The sequence below is a fragment of the Myotis nattereri genome (genome assembly GCF_964212035.1).
Source record: "Myotis nattereri genome assembly, chromosome: 8".
NCBI lineage: Eukaryota > Metazoa > Chordata > Mammalia > Chiroptera > Vespertilionidae > Myotis > Myotis nattereri.
The window spans coordinates 51,841,906-51,860,510 of NC_138083.1; the positions used below are offsets into that span (position 1 = coordinate 51,841,906).

The 18,605-nt window shown below is 50.4% G+C and overlaps 1 protein-coding gene across 1 annotated transcript; it reads right to left on the reverse strand.

Annotated features, from left to right (window-relative positions):
* Positions 1-203: 203 nt before the first annotated feature.
* On the reverse strand, positions 204-16,352 carry DIPK1C (divergent protein kinase domain 1C; the record flags this gene model as incomplete). The annotated part of the gene is made up of 4 exons (XM_081097815.1): positions 204-410; positions 4,237-4,401; positions 8,953-9,618; positions 16,146-16,352. 4 exons carry the CDS (start codon positions 16,350-16,352, stop codon positions 204-206), a joined length of 1,245 nt encoding a protein of 414 aa, XP_080953941.1.
* Between the last annotated feature and the right edge of the window lie 2,253 nt (positions 16,353-18,605).

The window sequence follows — 18,605 nt, forward strand, 5'->3', positions numbered from 1 at the left end:
CAAGGAATCAAGCCAGGACAAGACAGGACAGAAGGACACGCACGCCACAACAGTGGACGCACGATGGAGACGGCGTGAGGTGACCTCGCTCTTTGGGAGGCCGCAGTAGCTCAGAGACCATCATTTGCACAGTGACAATGTCTCCTCTTTAAAACCATGCAGAGGTCACCTCTCCTGAGCCAGCATTTGAAAGGCTGCCGTGGCTACTTCTCTGCCTCCCGCAGTTCCCTCAGGGCAGCTTGGAGGAGGCGCTGAAGTCTCCAGAACATGGTGGGGGCTGCTCTCTGGGGGCCACCTGGGTCTGCGCACTCCTGCACGGCCTCCCGCAACTGCCGCTGGAGCTGGAAGGAAATGGCAGAGCTCTGGAGAGTCGAGGAGAACCAGTGTCGGAATATTTTGTCACAGACGACCTGAGGGGAAGGACAGGGAGACATTCATTTGGGGAGCACATCCCCTTGAGAGCCCGGAGCCCACAAGTGGTCCTTCCATAGACCTCAGCTCTTCTCCCACACCCACAAGGGCCTTTGGGGGGGGGTCTTGCAGACTCCAGTAGGAACCTTCCCTCCTGGAAATTAAACACTCAGCCCCACGAATAAACTTTGCATCAGGGAGAAGGCTAACTCATATCAGATAGAAAATTCCACTTCTGGCCTCAGAGCAGAGTACATTTCCAAAGATGAAGGGAGCAGGAAGTCACAGGCAGTAACTTCTGCATAAGGAGCAGCCCCTTGGAGGACCTGAGAATAGTTGCTCTCCCCTCTATCACCACATTGCTGAGGTTGGGCATTTTTATCCATAAATTGGTACAGTCACAGTGATAACCAGGACAGGGTGTCCTGAGGGTCCAATGACATGTTGGTGAGAAGTAGTATGCACATGTGATAGCACCTTGAGGCTCAGGGGAGAAAGGTGGTAAGGGTCTTTTTAGGAGCCTTTAAAAGATGGTTTTGCCCTAACCGGTTTGGCTCAGTGGATAGAGCGTCGGCCTGCGGACTGAAAGGTCCCAGGTTCGATTCCGGTCAAGGGCATGTACCTTGGTTTCGAGCACATCCCCAGTAGGGGGCGTGCAGGAGGCAGCTGGTCGATGTTTCTCTCTCATCGATGTTTCTAACTCTCTATCCCTCTCCCTTCCTCTCTGTAAAAAATCAATAAAATATATTTTTTAAAAAAAAAAAAAAAGATGGTTTAGTTTAAGCCATTATCTTGCAGCCATTCATTCTAACCAGGTATGGAATTCACTGATGCTGGAGCTCTCTTCACATTCTCAGTTTACACCTTCTGTGTGTTGCACAGCTTTCTGTTTCCTCTCTAGTGGGAGAACTGGACTAGGAGCAGCATAATTAACACAGCTTCCTTTTTCTATATCACGCTTTATATTAGCCTCATTTAACAAATGCCTCCATTTTATGGGGCTGCTGTCTCACAGAAACAAATAACTTCACTTCTGTCTCCCCTGCCTGCAAGGGCAAGGATTCTTTTTAAAAACATTCTCTTGGTTTTTGTTTTTTTTTTAACTGATAATACATTTTCATGTGCAAAAATGTACAATGTCCCAAAAGACAGGCTGCACACTTAGTCTCCATCCCGGTCCCAACAGCCAGACACTGAGCTCTGGCTCTGATGGACGACCCCCTCCTTGACTCTCCTTCTCCAGAGAGTCTATGCACACACACAAGCCTGTGCGTGCCAGCCTTTCACCTTTACTTTCCATTAATGGCCGTATATAATGCTCGCTGTCTTACGGCTTCCATTCCCACTTAACCAAATATGAGGGAGAGCCTTCCAAATCTGTTCATATAAGGATACTAGAGGCCCGATGCATGAAATTCATGCAAGAGTAGGCCTTCGCAACCTTGGCCGCCTCAGCTGCTGCCTTGCAGCCCCACCCACTGATCATTCCAGAAGGTCTCCCAGAAGGCTATTCTGGAAGGTCGTTCCACCATTCGGTCTAATTAGCAATTAGCTCTTTATTATATAGGATACCATTAGTTTCAATGGCTGTCCCTTAAACCTGTGGATGTATCATAAATTACTTAATTAGTTCCCCATGATGGAAATGTAGGTTGTTTACTAACTTTTGCTATTATGAACAATACTGAAATAAATACCTTGCATATATGTCACTTTTGTGAGTGATTCAATTTCTAAAAATGAAATTTCTGGGCCAAGGGATAAGCGCATTTTTTCTTTTGATACATCTTGCCAAACTGACCCCCATAAAAGTTGCACTAAGTTACACACTCACAGCAGTGTGCAATGAGAATGCTCCTCCACCCCATGCCCTCGCCAGCACGTGTGTTATCTTTCATTTTTGCCAGCTCATGGGTGAGAAGGTTTCATTTGCATTTCTTATCAGTCAGGTTGAAAGCTATTTCTGCTTCCCTTCCAGTGAATGGTCAAGTTGATATCCTTTGCCCACATTTCCACCAGGTGTTGAACTTTTTCATATTAATTTGTAGATGTTCTTTATATCATAAGGACCTTTGCCCCTTGCTTAGGTTGGTTTCTTGGGGAGCAGACTCTAAGAGGGAGGTTTGCACATGGAGATGTATAGAGGGGCATCCTCGGGGACCACACTTCCGCACTGTGCTTGGCAAATGCCCCACCCCCACTGACCAATCACAGGACACTGCCCCAGGGATGTGACAAAGAAGCTCTGCTGGGCAGGGACAATCCTGGGGATACTCTCAGAGCTTCAGAGGCTAAGGGATAAGGGTCACCACTTGCCTTGATAGATCTCTAAGAGCCCTTTATATATGAGGTGGGACAAAAGAAGGTTTACAGTTGTGAGTACACAAAACACAGGGTTTATTCTTGCATTATTACTTATTAGGAATTGTATGTTTTCAATAGGAACAACCATAAAGCTGCTTTTGCCCCGCCCTGTATTAGTCTCTCATTATGGGCAAAGGGCAGGTGGTTGCTGTTGTGGTGACAATCACCTTGTTCCCGCCACTGAAGCAGAGGCTTTCCCTGCAGACCTGCCTAGGGTGTGCGCGCACATGAAGCTAGAGGCTGGGGCGGAGAAGAGGCCTCTGGAGGCCACATCACTGCTGCGTGCTTCCCACCCAGAGCTTTTTTTTTTTTTTGTAAATATATTTTTTATTGATTTCTTACAGAGAGGAAGGGAGAGGGATAGAGAGTTAGAAACATCAATGAGAGAGAAACATCAATCAGCTGCCTTCTGCACACTCCCTACTGGGTATGTGCCTGCAACCAAGGTACATGCCCTTGACCGGAATCGAACCTGGGACCCTTGAGTCCACAGGCCAACGCTCTATCCATTGAGCCAAACCGGCTAGGGCACACCACCCAGAGCTTTTATCTCCCCTGGTCCAGGAATCCCAGATTCACAACCACTGCCAGGTCTCCCAGAACAGTCCTCCTTTGTTGCCTGACTCAGCACCAAGCTCTGGCCTGCTCTGGCCCAAGCCCACCTCGCCAGGTCTGCATCCTGCATTCGGGCACACTGGCCTTTTGGGTTGGAGGACGGCAGGGAAGAACAGCTACAGAAAAGTGAGTGGGGTAGTGGGTTGGATAAGTGAATAAGAAAGCAGGAAAGTGGAGGTGAGGCAAGGGCACAGACATGATTGAACACAGGCAACCAGGTGGTGGGCCCAGCTTCTCAGCCAGGGGCTCTTCCTGGTTGCAATCAACACCTATGAGCTCAGGCTCATCCACGCCCACATGAGAGCCTCAGGGGAGGGCTGAGGGCAGATAACTTCTGCCCAAAGAAGAGGGAGTGTTCCCACTGATGGGGTCTGGAGCCCTGCTGTTGGGACCTCCCTGACTCTAGACCCTATCTGAGAGCCTAGACCCAGCATCCTTCCTTCCTATTTATTTATCACTGATTCCTGGACTTGGGACACATTCTCTCTCCTTCTATTACCCACCTGCTGGACCTAACACATGCCTATCAGGACTGTGTGTCCAACCTCTCTAATTTGGACAGTTTCTCAGAATGGCTTTGCATTCTTTTTATTCTTAGTACTCATTCTGAGTGTGTTTGTGTGGTGGGGGGAGGGAGGGGGGGAGGCGGGCGGGGGTGTGCAGGGAACCAGACCAGGCTGACTTTGCTGGGAGCTGTATCCGTTGGACCTCATGGCCAACAACAACTTCATGGGGCAGAGAACAAAGAATGAATGGCCACCGCCTCCCACCATCGCCCCCTCACAACACACATCAGGCCCTGGGGGCACAAGGCGGGTGCTCCAGAGAGCGGTCGCTGCTGCTGACCTGCAGGTTGCTGTTGACTCTCTGCGCGCCACACTTGTTGACTCTGAGATCGCACTTGGAGAAACAGTCAAAGAAATTGCAGTCTTCATCTCCCGTGCAATTCTGCTCGAGAATTTCCCTCATTTTAGGTTCAAAAAAAGCCATGTCCACATCGATAGCCACGACCTGTAACCAAACAGCACAGGGTAATTAAGGGGGCACTGGGCTCAGCACAGAGGGAGCCTGGGCAGCACCTCCATCTCTGTGTTCCCGAGCCGAGGTCACAGGAGGCCGGTCACAGAGCTCTGCAGCCAGCGGAGCCCAGGCCATGCAACTGGCATAGATCCTATCGCAAGGCATTCACTTTGAGAAGGACCTTTGCTGTCACTAGCGAAAGCCTAGGAGTTGGGACTGTGCAGAGAGCATCCCTTTTCATTTTGAAATGTTTCTCACTTTTAAAAGTAGCATCTCTAAAATGTCTTAAAAATGAATGACTCCCCCTACTTGCTTTACTACTTTGGTCTCTGGCCTTCAAGGGTCAAGATTACAAAGCAGTGAGAGACAGGTCATCCACCCCCTTGAATATAAGCAATAAAAGGAAACGATGTTCAAGAGGCAGGTCCGTGGGTGTGAAAATGAGGCCGACTGTATCTAGGTTGTCTACCTACGGCATCTCTGTTACCTGGCTTGCAATTGACTGTTTGGATAGACATGTGGGGGGAAATGACAGCGCCAATGTTCTCAGATTAGGGTTGATATGTGTGGAGTCTGATCCAATGTCATCAGACGCTACATCCCATTGTCAGTATAAGAACTGTGACCCCTGGAATCTCTTTATCTTCTTGGCTTCAAACCAAAGAGGCTTCAAAACAAGAATAATATCTAAATTATGCAGATTTCCTTCACCACCTGAATTTAAAAAAAAAAAAAAATGAGCTCAAACCTGTGAAAACCTGGAGTTGGCCCAAATCAAGCTGTTTATAGCTTCAAGGTATTAAACAGCTTATAAGACTTGATGAATTTGAGGGAGTCTGTGGCATTTCACAAGCCTTCACAGGTCAACGTCAAAACATCACCCTTCCTTCTCCCATTGGTAGCATCTCAAGAAAGGGCTCATTTGTTTTTGTTTCTCCTTCAGGGGTGATGCCAAAGGCAATAGAGTTTCTTGGGGAGTATTTCTTGAGGAGGGAAAATAATTTATTTCAAAATATGCGGAGAATAATGAAACAAACAAACAAAAAACAGGGAGCTTTTTCCTTGTTAAGAGCTTTGCCTAATTACTAATTCATGCACAGCAAACAGAAATTATCATTTTAATCAGTTTTCCTGTCTCATTATTTAGCCAAAAGAAATAGCTCACTTCATTATTTGCACTGGTTAATAGACTGAAAAAGTATTAGGCTATGCTAATGATCTACAGCCTTTCTGGTGTATTATTAGGGCTACAAGACCCTTCTCTTTCTTCTACAGTTTCTGGCAATCCCCCCAGCTTCTTCTGGGGCCCCAGATGGAATTTCAGCTCCTTGCAATTTCTCTCTTTACCATTACTGATGGTTCCCTTCTCAACTCCTAGGAGAACCAGATTTATCTTTTAATTTTTGTGCATGGCATAGGATGGATTGCAGCCATTATGAGCATAACTATAAATACCAAAAATAGGAACAGTGACCAAACAAATCAGAAGGCCTGCAGGAGGTTTCTCAAATTGTATCAGGAGAATCCTAAAATTCTTCCTGCGTGGAGGGGCTAACTCATGCCACCTTCAAACTTCATCCTGCGCCAGCTCAGAAAGCACCGATGAGAAGCATTTCATTCTCCACTGGGAAGCGTGGCTCTGGGGGAGGAAACATATCACCTGCTTGAAAGGAGCACTTGCTGGCAGCAGTCCGGGAGCACGAAGCAATGATGTTCCCTACTTGTCCTTGTGCAACCCCTCCTTGGGATAAATCGTCAAGACCTGTAAGTGGGGACCTGAAGGAAGTGAATGACTTAGAGTCGTCAATTCTTCCTGTCATCTGAGCAACTGAAACATGGTCTGAAGGGAGGACCTGCCTGCTGGTCCCCTAGCTTGTTTCTCAAACTCAGACGGCCACATCCATCCTCAGGAGGTCTTGGGTAAAGGCGGAGAACTTGCATTTCTAACCTGTTCTCTGGTGATGTGGCTGGTTTTTACTTAAAATCGTAAGTAAAATGAACTTCTTGAACCTCAGCCTCGTGAGGAAGGTCAGCAATGCCGGGGCTAGCACAGTGGAATCCAGTCCTTCCCTCCCCGTCCTCACCTTCGCTCTGGCAGCAGCCAGGGCTGCATGCTGCAGGGCCGAGTGCCTCAGGAACAGCAAGTCCGGCCTGGTCAGGAGATTAGCCAGGACTTCATTGAACAACTATCTCGGGCCTACGATGCAGGAGATGCTGGAAGGCACAATGGAGGTGGACCTTGCAAGTCAGTAATGCCCCATGTTGCTCACTCCTAGGGGAAGACCCATCAGCACCACCTCCTTCTAAAGCCTTTCCTGGGAACCCAGCCCAGACAGCCGCTGGGTTCCCTCGACTGCCACCACTCACTGACACACCCTCATACTTGCTGGATGAATAAACAAATTATCTCATGACAGGAAGGACAGACCCCTAACTACCCAAAGCTGGTGGTTGTGTGTGAACACTCCATGCCTCCTTGCCCAAGGCCTCAGGGTGGCTGGGTCCCCAGGACAGCTCTGAGGAGAGGCACGGCCCTATGTGTTCATTATATTACCTTCCTGCTCACAAAGTAAGGAAGCCTCGGCCAGGACCTCAGCTCTGAGAAATAAGCCTAAGAGTCTGGGGCATCCTGACTTTCACAGCTTGTCTGGCAGGAGACCTCTCTGGAACCTCAAGGAACTCCCCTCTCCCCCCAGCTCTTTCCCTCCTGCACTTGGAACCACCGGCTTATCAGTCCCTCTGGGACAGCCAGGGACAGAGCATTAGGACAAAGAAGTTGGGGCAAAATGCTATGATGCCCTTCACAGTGACAAAGACTTGACAGGAGAAGGGCTCTATATCGATTTCAGGCTGTTATACTGAGGCATTCCTGTGGCTGTAATAGTACCTTCTATTTGTCCCTTATGTTTTGACTGGGGTGGATGAGAGGAACCATATACTAAACCTGACAAGCTCAGGAGAGGCCTTACAAACTCAGACACCTAAAGTAACCACATAGGATGCTCTGAAATGAAAATTTTTTTAACTAAAAGCAATTCATGGCAGGTAGTCATGTCCAAAAGCAGTATTTTTCCTAACAAAAGTCTATCAGTCAATCTTTACCTTAATTGAGCCTATTATCTTTTTGCATCTAAGATAACATATCTTTGGAATGTCAAAGTAATTTTCCTTTTTAAAAAAAATGTATATTTATTGTTGGAAGTATTACAGATGTTCCTCTCCCACCCCCACCCCCCATCACCCCCTCCCCCCCACTCCTCCCCCAGGCCTTCACTACCCTATTGTCTGTGTCCATGGTTATGCATATATGCATATAATTTCCTTTTTCTGGACCCCTCAAAGCTCAGGCACCGCTCTGCAGAGACCACAAATCCCCTCATTGTCATTGAGTTCATTGTCTGTTAACTATCCTGCACCCACCTAAGTGAAAGAAGTATGTGTCTATCATTTTACTTTTTATCCAATCCCAGAGGTTTTTCCACTTTGCTTTCTCCCGCCTCCCTAATCTATCACCAATGGATTTCATGTAACCCACTTATGTCTTCTCTTTTTATTGTAATGTATTTCAAAAGATGCAAAACTGTCATTCTCTAGAATATAATATCTAACTATTGAGGTATTGTCATCAGTTTGGCCCAATAAACTCATAAAAATTCTCTTATAGGTTTGATCATTTCTTATGTTGACAAGAGCGTAGTCCACCATGAGCCAGCCTCCACAATGCCCAGCCCACTGAGGTGGCCGGAGTGAAGCTGGCCTGGGCCTTCACCTGCTGTCAGGTGCAGTGTAAGAGATGACTCATTGCAACAGGGGTGACCCCAGGCAATGGCCCCTGGGATAGAGCATCCAGATCAGATAGCATTATTGTGACACCTGGGCTTACCTAGGGAGTGGGGGAGGAGAGAGAGGATTATCTTCCAATGACACTGCAGTCCCTCCTGCCATTGCAGCTCCTCCTCATTCAATTCCTCCGACACCGGAGAGGGAGCTAAAATGCACCTGCCCTGCAGAGCAGTGCAGAGGTCACCATGTCCACCTGGGCAGGGTTGTCCCTGCAGGAGGCGCCCCACTCCGGTCCCTCTAGAAATCTTACCCATGGAAGGGAAGCTAGCTAGAACCTCCAGGGAGAAAGTGCTAGAAAAATGTTGCACACTGTCATGGAGCCTGGACAGTTTGAAGACAGCATCCCCCAACTGGATTGTTGTCCAAAAGCCCCCACGGCCATCCTCCTCGTCATCCTGTGTGGCCCCTCATCCCTGAAGACTGCTTTCTGCTCTCAGCAAGAGCTTGCTTTCCAGAACAGCCCCAGGGAGGACAGGTCTCGTCTCTGGGGCCTGGGCTCCTGCCTTCCAGCCTTTCATTCCACCCACCCCCGGGAGTTGGGTGAGGTGCATGTGTCCTGTGAATTCTCATGAACTCTGCTTGGGCTGCGTGGGATGTCCAGGCTACAAGGCAGCATGATGCTACATGGAGTCCAGAAATGCTCTCATTTAAAACCATCCGTCCCCTACATGATGTATCCACTTTCCAAGGAGCACTCACCGTGAAGTCCCTCCTGATGGCAAAGTTCTCCGGCTTGACATCGCAGAGGTGGAGGCGGTGAGAGAAGTCGTTGTCGAAATGTCTCACCAGGTCCAGGAAGCTGAGGGCCATGTCGCTGATGGCCTGGGCCTGGCCCCGCGAGGCCCCGTCCAGGGGGAAGAGAGCCCTGTGGTGGGGGCTGCCCGCTGCCAGGTACTCCACCGCGTAGAAGTGGCCGCAGGAGCCCAGCAGCGGCGGGGCGTGCGGGCTGAGGCCGTGCAGCATGCTGAGCAGCACGAACTCCTCCTGCTGCGCCAGCGACCACAGGCTGGCCAGCTGGCCCCGCCAGCGCGCACCCCGGCGCCCCGGCCACAGCGGCCCCAGGCTGCCGGCCGCCAGCTCCAGGCCCAGGGCGCTCTTGACCTCCCCCGCCACCAGCAGGAGCAGCTCTGCCTCCGGGAAGCCCTGGCCTCCGTCCTCAGCGTGATCCTCCATCAGGCCGGGCGGCCGGAAGCTGGAGAAGGCCTCCTCCTTGGACTTGAGGATGACGGGGCGGCCGCGCCAGTCCGCCTGCAGCACCTTCTTGCCCCTCTCGTAGTACAGGCAGCGCCGGTACCGCAGCCTCCCCGCCACGCACAGGTCCTCGCAGAGGTCGCCCGCCAGCGCCCCGCCCTGGTAGTCCCGGCACTGGAAAGAAGGGACAGCAGGTCACAAGGTGGTGGTGGCGGAGGGGGCAGGACAAGGGCCCAGGTTGGTCCCTGCGCTTGGAGGGCTTCTCATCAGCCCTGAGGGGAACCTCATGAGCCCTGCAGGGTTTTTGGAAAGTCAGTGCATAATTAAATAAAAGACTTCAAAGCGCCTCATATTTATGTTTCTCAATCCGGCCCAGGGGTAGGGTCTCAAAATCAAAACATCCAGAGCCCAGAAGTTGGTCTCCCACCGTCCAGCTGCGGTGACCCCGCCAGTACCACACTGCAGTCATCCCTAAGAAGACAGTCCAGCCAGAACTTGCTAGAGCAATGGCCTCAGACAAGGCCCACCTGCCTCGGGCACACCTGGCCAGCTCCCAGTTTACAATGCCACTTTCTGAGCTCAGTCCAGCTGCATGAGAGCGGAGCCTCCATCCAACTACAGGTACCAGGCTCCAGAGTTCACAGAACAGTGGTGGCTGCCTTTGAAACTCATCCATGACAGCGGAGTATGACATGGGCAAGGTACGTTTGGGAAGTGTGGTTTAGGAAAACGGGGTTTGTCCCTGGGCTCTGCCCCTCACTAGGTGTGGAGCATGTTTTCAAATCTGTAATATGGGCTGATAATACTGTGTCACAGGAGGCCTGTGGAGGTCAACCAAGGTCATGGGTGCAGAGGACTTGGTTATCTCAGGGAATGCTAGTTTTATCCTGGTCATTAGACATCGGGAGCCAAGGAGGCTTCTTCCTAGAGCAGTGATGGCGAACCTTTTGAGCTCGGCGTGTCAGCATTTTGAAAAACCCTAACTTAACTCTGGTGCCGTGTCACATATAGAAATTTTTTGATATTTGCAACCATAGTAAAACAAAGACTTATATTTTTGATACTTATTTTATATATTTAAATGCCATTTAACAAAGAAAAATCAACCAAAATAATGAGTTCGTGTGTCACCTCTGACACACGTGTCATAGGTTCGCCATCACTGTCCTAGAGAGATGCATCTGAGCTCACTTTTGAAAGACAAATTGCAAGTCTGCTTAGCAGACAAGGAGGGGGAGGGCAGTTTCATGGAAGGAAATAGCCTGTGCCAAGGCCTGGAGTTGCAAAATAGCATGGGGTGTTCAGAGAACAAGACCAGTTCAGGGTGTGAAGTGCAGGTCAGAGCGTGGGCCATTATGTGACGGACTAGGGTGTCCTATCAAAAATGCCATTCCTGCCCTGGCCGGTGTGGCTACGTTGGTTGGGCATTATCCTGTGCACTGAGGGGTTGCCATTCCATTCCCAGTTGGAACATATGCTCGGGTTGCAACTTGATCCCTGCTGGGTGTCGTGCAGGAGGCAGCCAATAGATGTTTTGCTCTCCCATAGATGTTTCTCTCTCTTTCCCCCTCTACCTTCCTCTCTCTCTAAAAAATCAATTTTAAAACTGTAAAAACAAACAAAAAAAGCCATTTCTGCATCTCCACCTGGCACAATGCTTCCTACCCTGCAAGGGTCAGATCAACCTTCCCCTGAGGCAGCCCTACCTGCTGGTGAGGATGCTCCTCAGCTCGGGGCTCTCACTAAAGGACCCACCCTTGCACCATCCCCCCTCCTGCAGGCTTCCCGCAGCTCAGCCTTCCCTACAAAACTGTACTGCATTGATGAAATCAAATTCAAATTGAATTGAAACCTATCCAAGATTTGCCCCTGCAAATTTGGAAGGCAGTTCCAAACAAGAGTCGCAAGATATTTTGAACAACAGTCTAATCATTGAATCTGGCATATGGCTTATCGATTTTGGAGGGGAACATTAATGTTGGCTGTTTTCTGAAGATCAGCACTTTGAGGCATAAAGGATGTGGTGTTAGGCATCGGCAAGGACAGGAAGTGGAGCGAGATGCCCAGGTGAGGTCTTAGGTCTGTGACCTCATTTATCATAGGAGACCGTTTACATTAGAGCAAAGCACAACAATGCAATTATCACACAACTGTTCTTTGCTATCATCCTTTAGGACAGAGGATTTGGGGCATTTCGGTTCCCACGCCACTTATGTAGAATGTAAACTTTGTCCACAGGAGCTATTCTGGTCACTAGTGCCAGAGTGCGTCTGCGGAGTCTTCGCATGTCTGTGCATACTAAACACAGAAAAAAGCTTAATCTAGCATTTAAAAAACAGCAAACTTACAGTATAAATTATGAGGTTACAAACTAATGAATAATTGTCATGTTAGAGACAATCATTAAATTATTTTATTTAGTAGCATGTCCTATTGAAGTTGCTCTTTTTTTTTCTCCAAAAAAAATGGTGTGTTTTTTCTATTTTGAGAGAAAGAGGAAGGGAGAGGTTGAGAGAGAAACACTGATGAACAAGAATCATCAATCAGGTTGCCTCCTGCATGCCCCTCTCCCCCCACTAGGGATAGAGCCTGCAACCTGGGCATGTGCCCTAACCAGGAATTGACCCATCAAATTTTCAGTGCAAGGGATGACACTCAACCACTGAGCCACACTGGCCAGGGTGAAGAAGCTCTTTTTTAACTAAAATAAATAAATAAGTAAAATGTGCTTTTATTTCCTTTAATTCCATTTTAAAAATCAGTTTCCTCTGACTATGAGGAGATCCAAACTGCCAGTTTGAAGACAGGTACATTTCTGTACCCACATGTGTGTGCACAGAAAATCCACAGGTATACACTGAGAAAAAAGTCTCATTGTAGTTAAGTAGCATTATCTAATTAGTTGGACTCACCGTGCGTTTGTATTTCCTGTAGGTTGTGTGGGAATATGCAAACACACATTTTCAGCATGCCCAGCTCTGCAGAAAGAGTTCTTAGTGGTTGTCGCTTAGAATCTCTCCGGCTTGTATCATGCTTCTCAAGCAAAAACAAAGCCTGTCCGTTCCAGTTTGGGAAATGGCTGACAGGTCTCAGGGGTCATGCCTAAGATCTGGGTTTTCTGTGTGTTTGGTTTTGTTTTTAAAGAGCGTTGAGTTCCTATGTGGTTAGCAATCGTCACACAATGAAGATCCTCCCCCGGCAGCAATGCTGTGCCCTGCAGACTCTCAGAGCAACTGGCTGGTCTGCTGGGCAGCCTTCCTGACCCTGGACAAGCACTCGGGAGAATGGAGTTATTCTCTGCTATAAAGTCTTTCTGGGCATGTGCCCTGGATATGCGCTAAGGCCCTGGGTTTCCATCACAGCAAAAAAGACAAGCCTGTCCTATTAAACAGGAACCCCAAATGTAGGCAACTAAGTTACATCACATCAAGCCTAACTAGCCAAAAGGGAAGGAGGTCTCTGAATAGCAGCCGTGGAAACAGTTGTGAGACGCTTTGGAAGCGATATGCAGTGGAGGATTACGTATACCCAGTTGTTACTGACGGTTCTCGTCGCTAAAGAAGCCACTCGCTGTCACAGGGCCTCTCCTATCAGACTGCACACGGTTCACCCTGGCTCCACACACGCTAACTGCACAAATCAGGACAAGCTGACCCCTCTGGGGCTCAGTTTCACCATCTGCCAAATGGGGATAGTCAAAGCACAGGCCTCCCAGAGGTTGTGGAGAGGATTAAGTGAAATGATACACGTAAAACTAATCACAGTGCCTACCCTGAGAAGCAGACGGGCACCCGCAGCCCAGCCCTCTCTGCCACTGCATGAAGAACTCCGCCTGCAGAGTAGGAGCCGGGCGCAGGAATTACCAAGCATGGCCTGAGGCTCATCTGCCTGCATCGCCTCCTGGCACTGCTCTATGGAACAGTCGGGCTGTAGCAACCTCCCAGGGGCAGTCTAAGAGGGCATGTGGATGTCTTGATTATGGGATGAGCTGGAAAGCCGCAATACAGAGGAGCACTGCAGTCTGACTAGGGAAATCCAAAGCTCTCAGACCCAGTGCTCCACTCTTTGGAACAAGGCCAGTTGGCTCTTCCAGGGCTGGGGAGTGCGGTGGGCTCCCTCAGGAGGTGGGGTGGCTTGGGGCTAGCAGCAGACCTGGCTCCCGGCTCCTCTGCTTCAGCTAGACTCCTCCCGCAGGCCGCAAGGCCCCTGTGCACTGGGGGCCTGGGAAACCCCAGGCCTTGCCCACAACTCTGCTGCCCCTGCCAGAGAGAGAAAGAGGGCTCCCTTTGGCTCAGTTCAGTTACTCCTTCTATGCTCTGCTATTCAGAGGGAAAGCTAATGAGAGTCTGGAGGCCAGTCAGAAAACTAACAGCCTGTTTTATTACTAAGGATAAAAGCCAGGCAGAATGAATTGAAAGTGCTTGGGGAGCCCAGAGACAGGAGCTTGATTCAGCTGGAGTCCTGGGAGGCCACCGTGCCAGCCTCTGCGGGGCAGCTAGGGCCCAGCAAGCGAGGTTTGCAGACTGGGTCTTATTCAAAGCTTGTGCGAGGGTAGTGTCCTGGGTAAAAGGGAGCCAGCGTGCTGCGTGGGGCTCACACCAACAAGTCAGAATGGAGAAGGTAGGAAGAGAGGGAGAGAAAGCCAAGTCCTGATCATGTGGGAGAAACCATGGCCTCAAACAAGGCGTGCAAATGATGCTCCCCGAAAAGTCAGTTCAGGGAGACAACAGCAGGTGAACTTCAGCAAGAGGGACCTGGGATTTCACATCATTCTTTCGGTAACAAGAAAGGAGAGAGCCTCCAGAAGCAGGACCGCCCTCTTCAGCTTTAGGTCAGACTACAAATGACCCCCTAGGGCTGCCATTGGAGATATAGTGGTAGAACCTCTCGTCAGAATTGGCTTTAATTTATGGGCTGAAATGCTTGGAAAGTTATGATGAGCAATTACTTAATTTATATTAGGCTATTCATTTCCATTTGGCCTTTCCCACTTAGTCAAAGGTAGATAAATGGAAAAGTGGAATTCATCTTTTACTTTAATCTAAAAGATTATTTTCTATTATTTTTGTAAGCAGAAGTATTCCATCTTGGCCAAACTATTAATCTTCATTCACTATAAACAGTCAATCAGCCCCCCCCCCCCAAAAAAAGAAAGGACTTTTTATATGGGTTCCTGAGAAAATCAATGAGCTCAAGCAACTTAAAGAAAACTTGATAAACTTTAGTGTAACCATCAGTGGGTGGGTGGTAGATGCATGGATGCGTAGATGCATGGATAGATGATAGGATGGAGGGAATCAATGATGTGAGTCTCATTTGCATTATGGTCCATTCATGATGACACATGTCAGTCTCAATTAGGGAATATGATTTGTTTTAGTGTGTACCTTTCACTCATTATTCCTTAAATTTTTCCAGTCTCACTTTTTATATAATAAAATCATTTACTTGAAAACCTTTATGCTACCCCATTTTGAAAACCTACAATGTCAGCCCTAGCCAGTTTGGCTCAGTGGATATAGCATCAGCCTGGGCACCGAAGGGTCCCGGGTTCAATTCTGGTCAAGGGTACATGCCTGGGTTGCAGGCTCGATCCCCAGTAGGGGTCCTGCAGGCCGCAGCCAATCAATGATTCTCTCTCATCATTGGTGTTTCTCTCTCTCTCTCTCTCTCTCTCTCTCTCTCTCTCTCTCTCTCCCTCTCTCCCTTCCTCTCTGAAATCAATAAAAATATATTTTTTTAAAAAACAAACCTACAATCTCAAAGGGCCCACCCATTTATAAGCAATGGAACTAAAAACTTCCCATGCGTTCCTTGAAGATTTCTTAGAAAACAGATCACTTTTCACACCAAATGCTTAGATGCTCACTGTTTGGAGAAGTGAATAAACACTTCAAATATCAGTGTAACAGGAGTAGCCGCTATCTTCATCTGTCTTGGCTTTCCTTTGGGGGATTCCCCCCTTTGTTCAAATCTCCTAAAGCACATAATCTTCTGAACCAAACTGAGACTAAGGAGCAGCCAACGTTTGGGAAGCAACTGATGAGCATCTGGGGGCCAGTGCGCGCAGACAGAACCCTGCGGTTGTCTCCCCTTCCCGCCCCGCCCAGCTGAGGAGCAATCAGGCCCTCCCGTGGAGGGACAGAGACTGCAGCCACTACCCCAGGACTAGGGTCCACGGGGGTCGGATCGCCTCCCGGAAGCACGCTGTGCCTGGGGTCCCACGGATGCATGAGGCGAGTGTGAGGGGAGCGAGGCTTGGGGCGCAGGAGGCAGGGCCCTGTTAGCGCATCGGCTCGGCGTGGTGAAGCCCAGGTTGGAATCGCAGAACGAACGGAGTCTGGGCCAGAGAACAGGGACCCAGGGACCCGAGAGGCATCTTGGTCCGCATCCTGGCCCCTAACCCGGCTGCCCCACACCGGATGGGCCACCAAGGGGTTGTGGGGAGACTCGGAGCCTACCGCAAACTTTCTTTAGGAGCGCGGGCTCAGGGGCGGCGGGAGAGCAGTCGGCAGGAAGACTCTTGGGACAAAGGACCAATTTTGGCGACGTGGGGAGAAACACCCCTGCGCGCCCGGAGGGCTCGGGGACACAGTGCCCATCCCACGGAGACTGGGATCTGCACATCCTGCATCCCACGACCCGGGTCCCACCCCTGCACCCGGGCGCACCTCGCGGGGCAGTGCGGCAGCGGGACCTACCAGCGCGGCCAGGATGCGCCGGCTCTTCTCGTCCGTGCAGCGCTCAGAGAGGACCCCGGGGTGCGCGCGGAGCAGCAGCGCAGCCGCCAGCACCCAGACCACGGTCCAGGCAACGCAGGCAACCAGCGCGCGCCTCCCGCACCTCCAGCGCCTCCCGCACCGCCCGCACTGCCCTGGCCGACCCCGCGCGCCCGCAGTCTGCGCCATGGCCAGCGCGCGCCACTGCCTGTGCCCTGCACTCCTGTCGCGGCTTCACTGCTGCCGGCTCGGCGGGGGAGGGGATGCGGGGGAGAGGCCACGCGAAGGGAGGGGAGGCCCCGCGGCTGGATCCCCTGCCCAGCAAGTCCTGGGGTGGGTGAGGGTGTCCGCTGGAGCACTGGGGAAGGGGGTGTGAGCTGGCCGTTCCCTGGTCCGTGCGTGCTGGACGCCCCGCTCCACCGCAGCACCCGGACACCCTTTCCACTTGTTTTGCACCTTTCCCCCCAGATCAGCTCTCCTCTTTAAACAGAATCCGCACAGATTCAAACTCCCTGGTCTAGACTCCTGGCTCCTCAGCCAACACATCTTCAATTCAAACAAAACCCGCCACCGCCCCGCCCCCCCCCCCGCCCCCCCTCCTCTGGGCGGCAGCTCAGTGTCCCAAATCTAGACCTCTGGTTGCTCTCTGTCCCCTCCCCCATGTGCCTCTGTTAGATTCCTCCCTCCCCTACATCACCCCGACTTGAGAGGCCCTCCACAGGTGAGACCCTGAGCCTGCGCAGAGTCCTGGGTTCCGGACAGTTTGTGGCCACTGTCACGCTGTGGCCACTGTCGCCGACTTTTCCCAGGCAGCATCCTGAATCCTGAGTCCCCCACCCCCCTGCCCAGGCTGCCAAAGACTCCAGGGTGTCCTTTCCAGGGGAAAAAGTGCAGCACTAAACATTTCTGCTTCCCCCTGGCAAGGAGAAAGCACTCACTAAACCGTCTAAATCTGCATTTAGGTCTGTTGGTAACAAGGTCTCAGGGAGTGAGTGCAGGCACCTCGGCTGGCAGACCTGTCCCTGGTTCTTGTCTCCTCCCCACGCCTCCAAGTTGCTGCTCCCTGAAAGCCTGTTTCCTGCCCCCCCACCCCCACCCCAGTCCTGGTGGGTGGTGCACCTGGAGCTGTCCCAGCTGAGGGCTTGTGCAAGCGCAGGCCCAGGACCCCTGCCACTCACTTGGCAGGAGCTTATTCTGGCCTGTTAGGTGCCAGCTCATGGGGTCACACTCGCACCTGCACTGTACCTGGATTTCACATATCCATTTCTGAGTGTGGGGACAGCAGGAATTACTCTGGCCGGGATGAAGTGTTCTGTCAGTCTCCCTTGGAACTGGCTTCCTAATCTTGTCTGTTCTGCAGTCACCAGTTTAACTTTAAGTTTCATGACTCAATGGTAGAGGTCTCCAGAAATTGTGAAACACCACACTAACAAGAAACACTCTGGGTACACGTCGGATAGTCCCTAATGCCACAGACACTGGGGTTTGGGGATCACTCCACCAACAGCAGTAATGCCTGGCCCTTCCCTTATGACCAGCCCTCCCACTCCAGGGCACACCCAGCCCGAACCCCAAGCACCACGTGGGAATATTGTTCTAGGCACTGTTCAGACTTGGTCATCTCATTTCAAACTGGTTGTGAAGCACAGAAGGCATCTTAGAACAGACACTGCTTTCAAATCCTGACTGGATGGTGTAAAGGTGATTGATTCCCTTTCTCCAAAATGTTATGGGGGAGGGGCACAAATAGGAAGGAGGATGAGATAAAGAATTGTAAGCATTTATGGTTTCAAACCTAAGACTAAAAAACAGGGAAAGCAGAACTTGAAATCAAAATCAGGATTTGCAAAGTGAGTGTTACTTGTGTAAGTTTTAAAAATATGTTAATAATCACACTTCTTTTGGCATTTAAAAAAAATTTTTTTTTATTGATTTCAGAGAGGAAGGGAGAGGGATAGGGAGAGATAGAAACATCAATGATAAGAGAGAATCATTGATCAGCTGCCTCCTGCGCGCCCCACCCTGGGGACCAAGCCCGCAACCCTGGCATGTGCTCTTGACCGGAATCAAAACCAGGACCCTTCAGTCCACAGGCTGACGCTCTATCTACTGAGCCAAACCAGCTCGGGCTCTTTTGGCATTTTAAAAAGAAAAGTATACAGAAGAAAATGATAAGCCCACATTGAAGAGAGCCTTCGAACATTCAGCATTGTTTTAGTACAGAAGTCACGGTCCTCTCTGGAGCCGAAAGCAAACCCCTGGGAGGCAGGACCTGTGCACGACCTCCTGCTATGCAGGTTGCACACTGCAGGAAGCTATGAAAGGCGGGTGGGGCTGAAGTCCACCAGAGCCCTGCTCACCAAGCCCTTTACCTGGGGGTGGAGGCTCATGGGGCGGGGCGGGGGGGGGGGGGGGAGCCTTTTAAAATTATCTGTCCAAAGA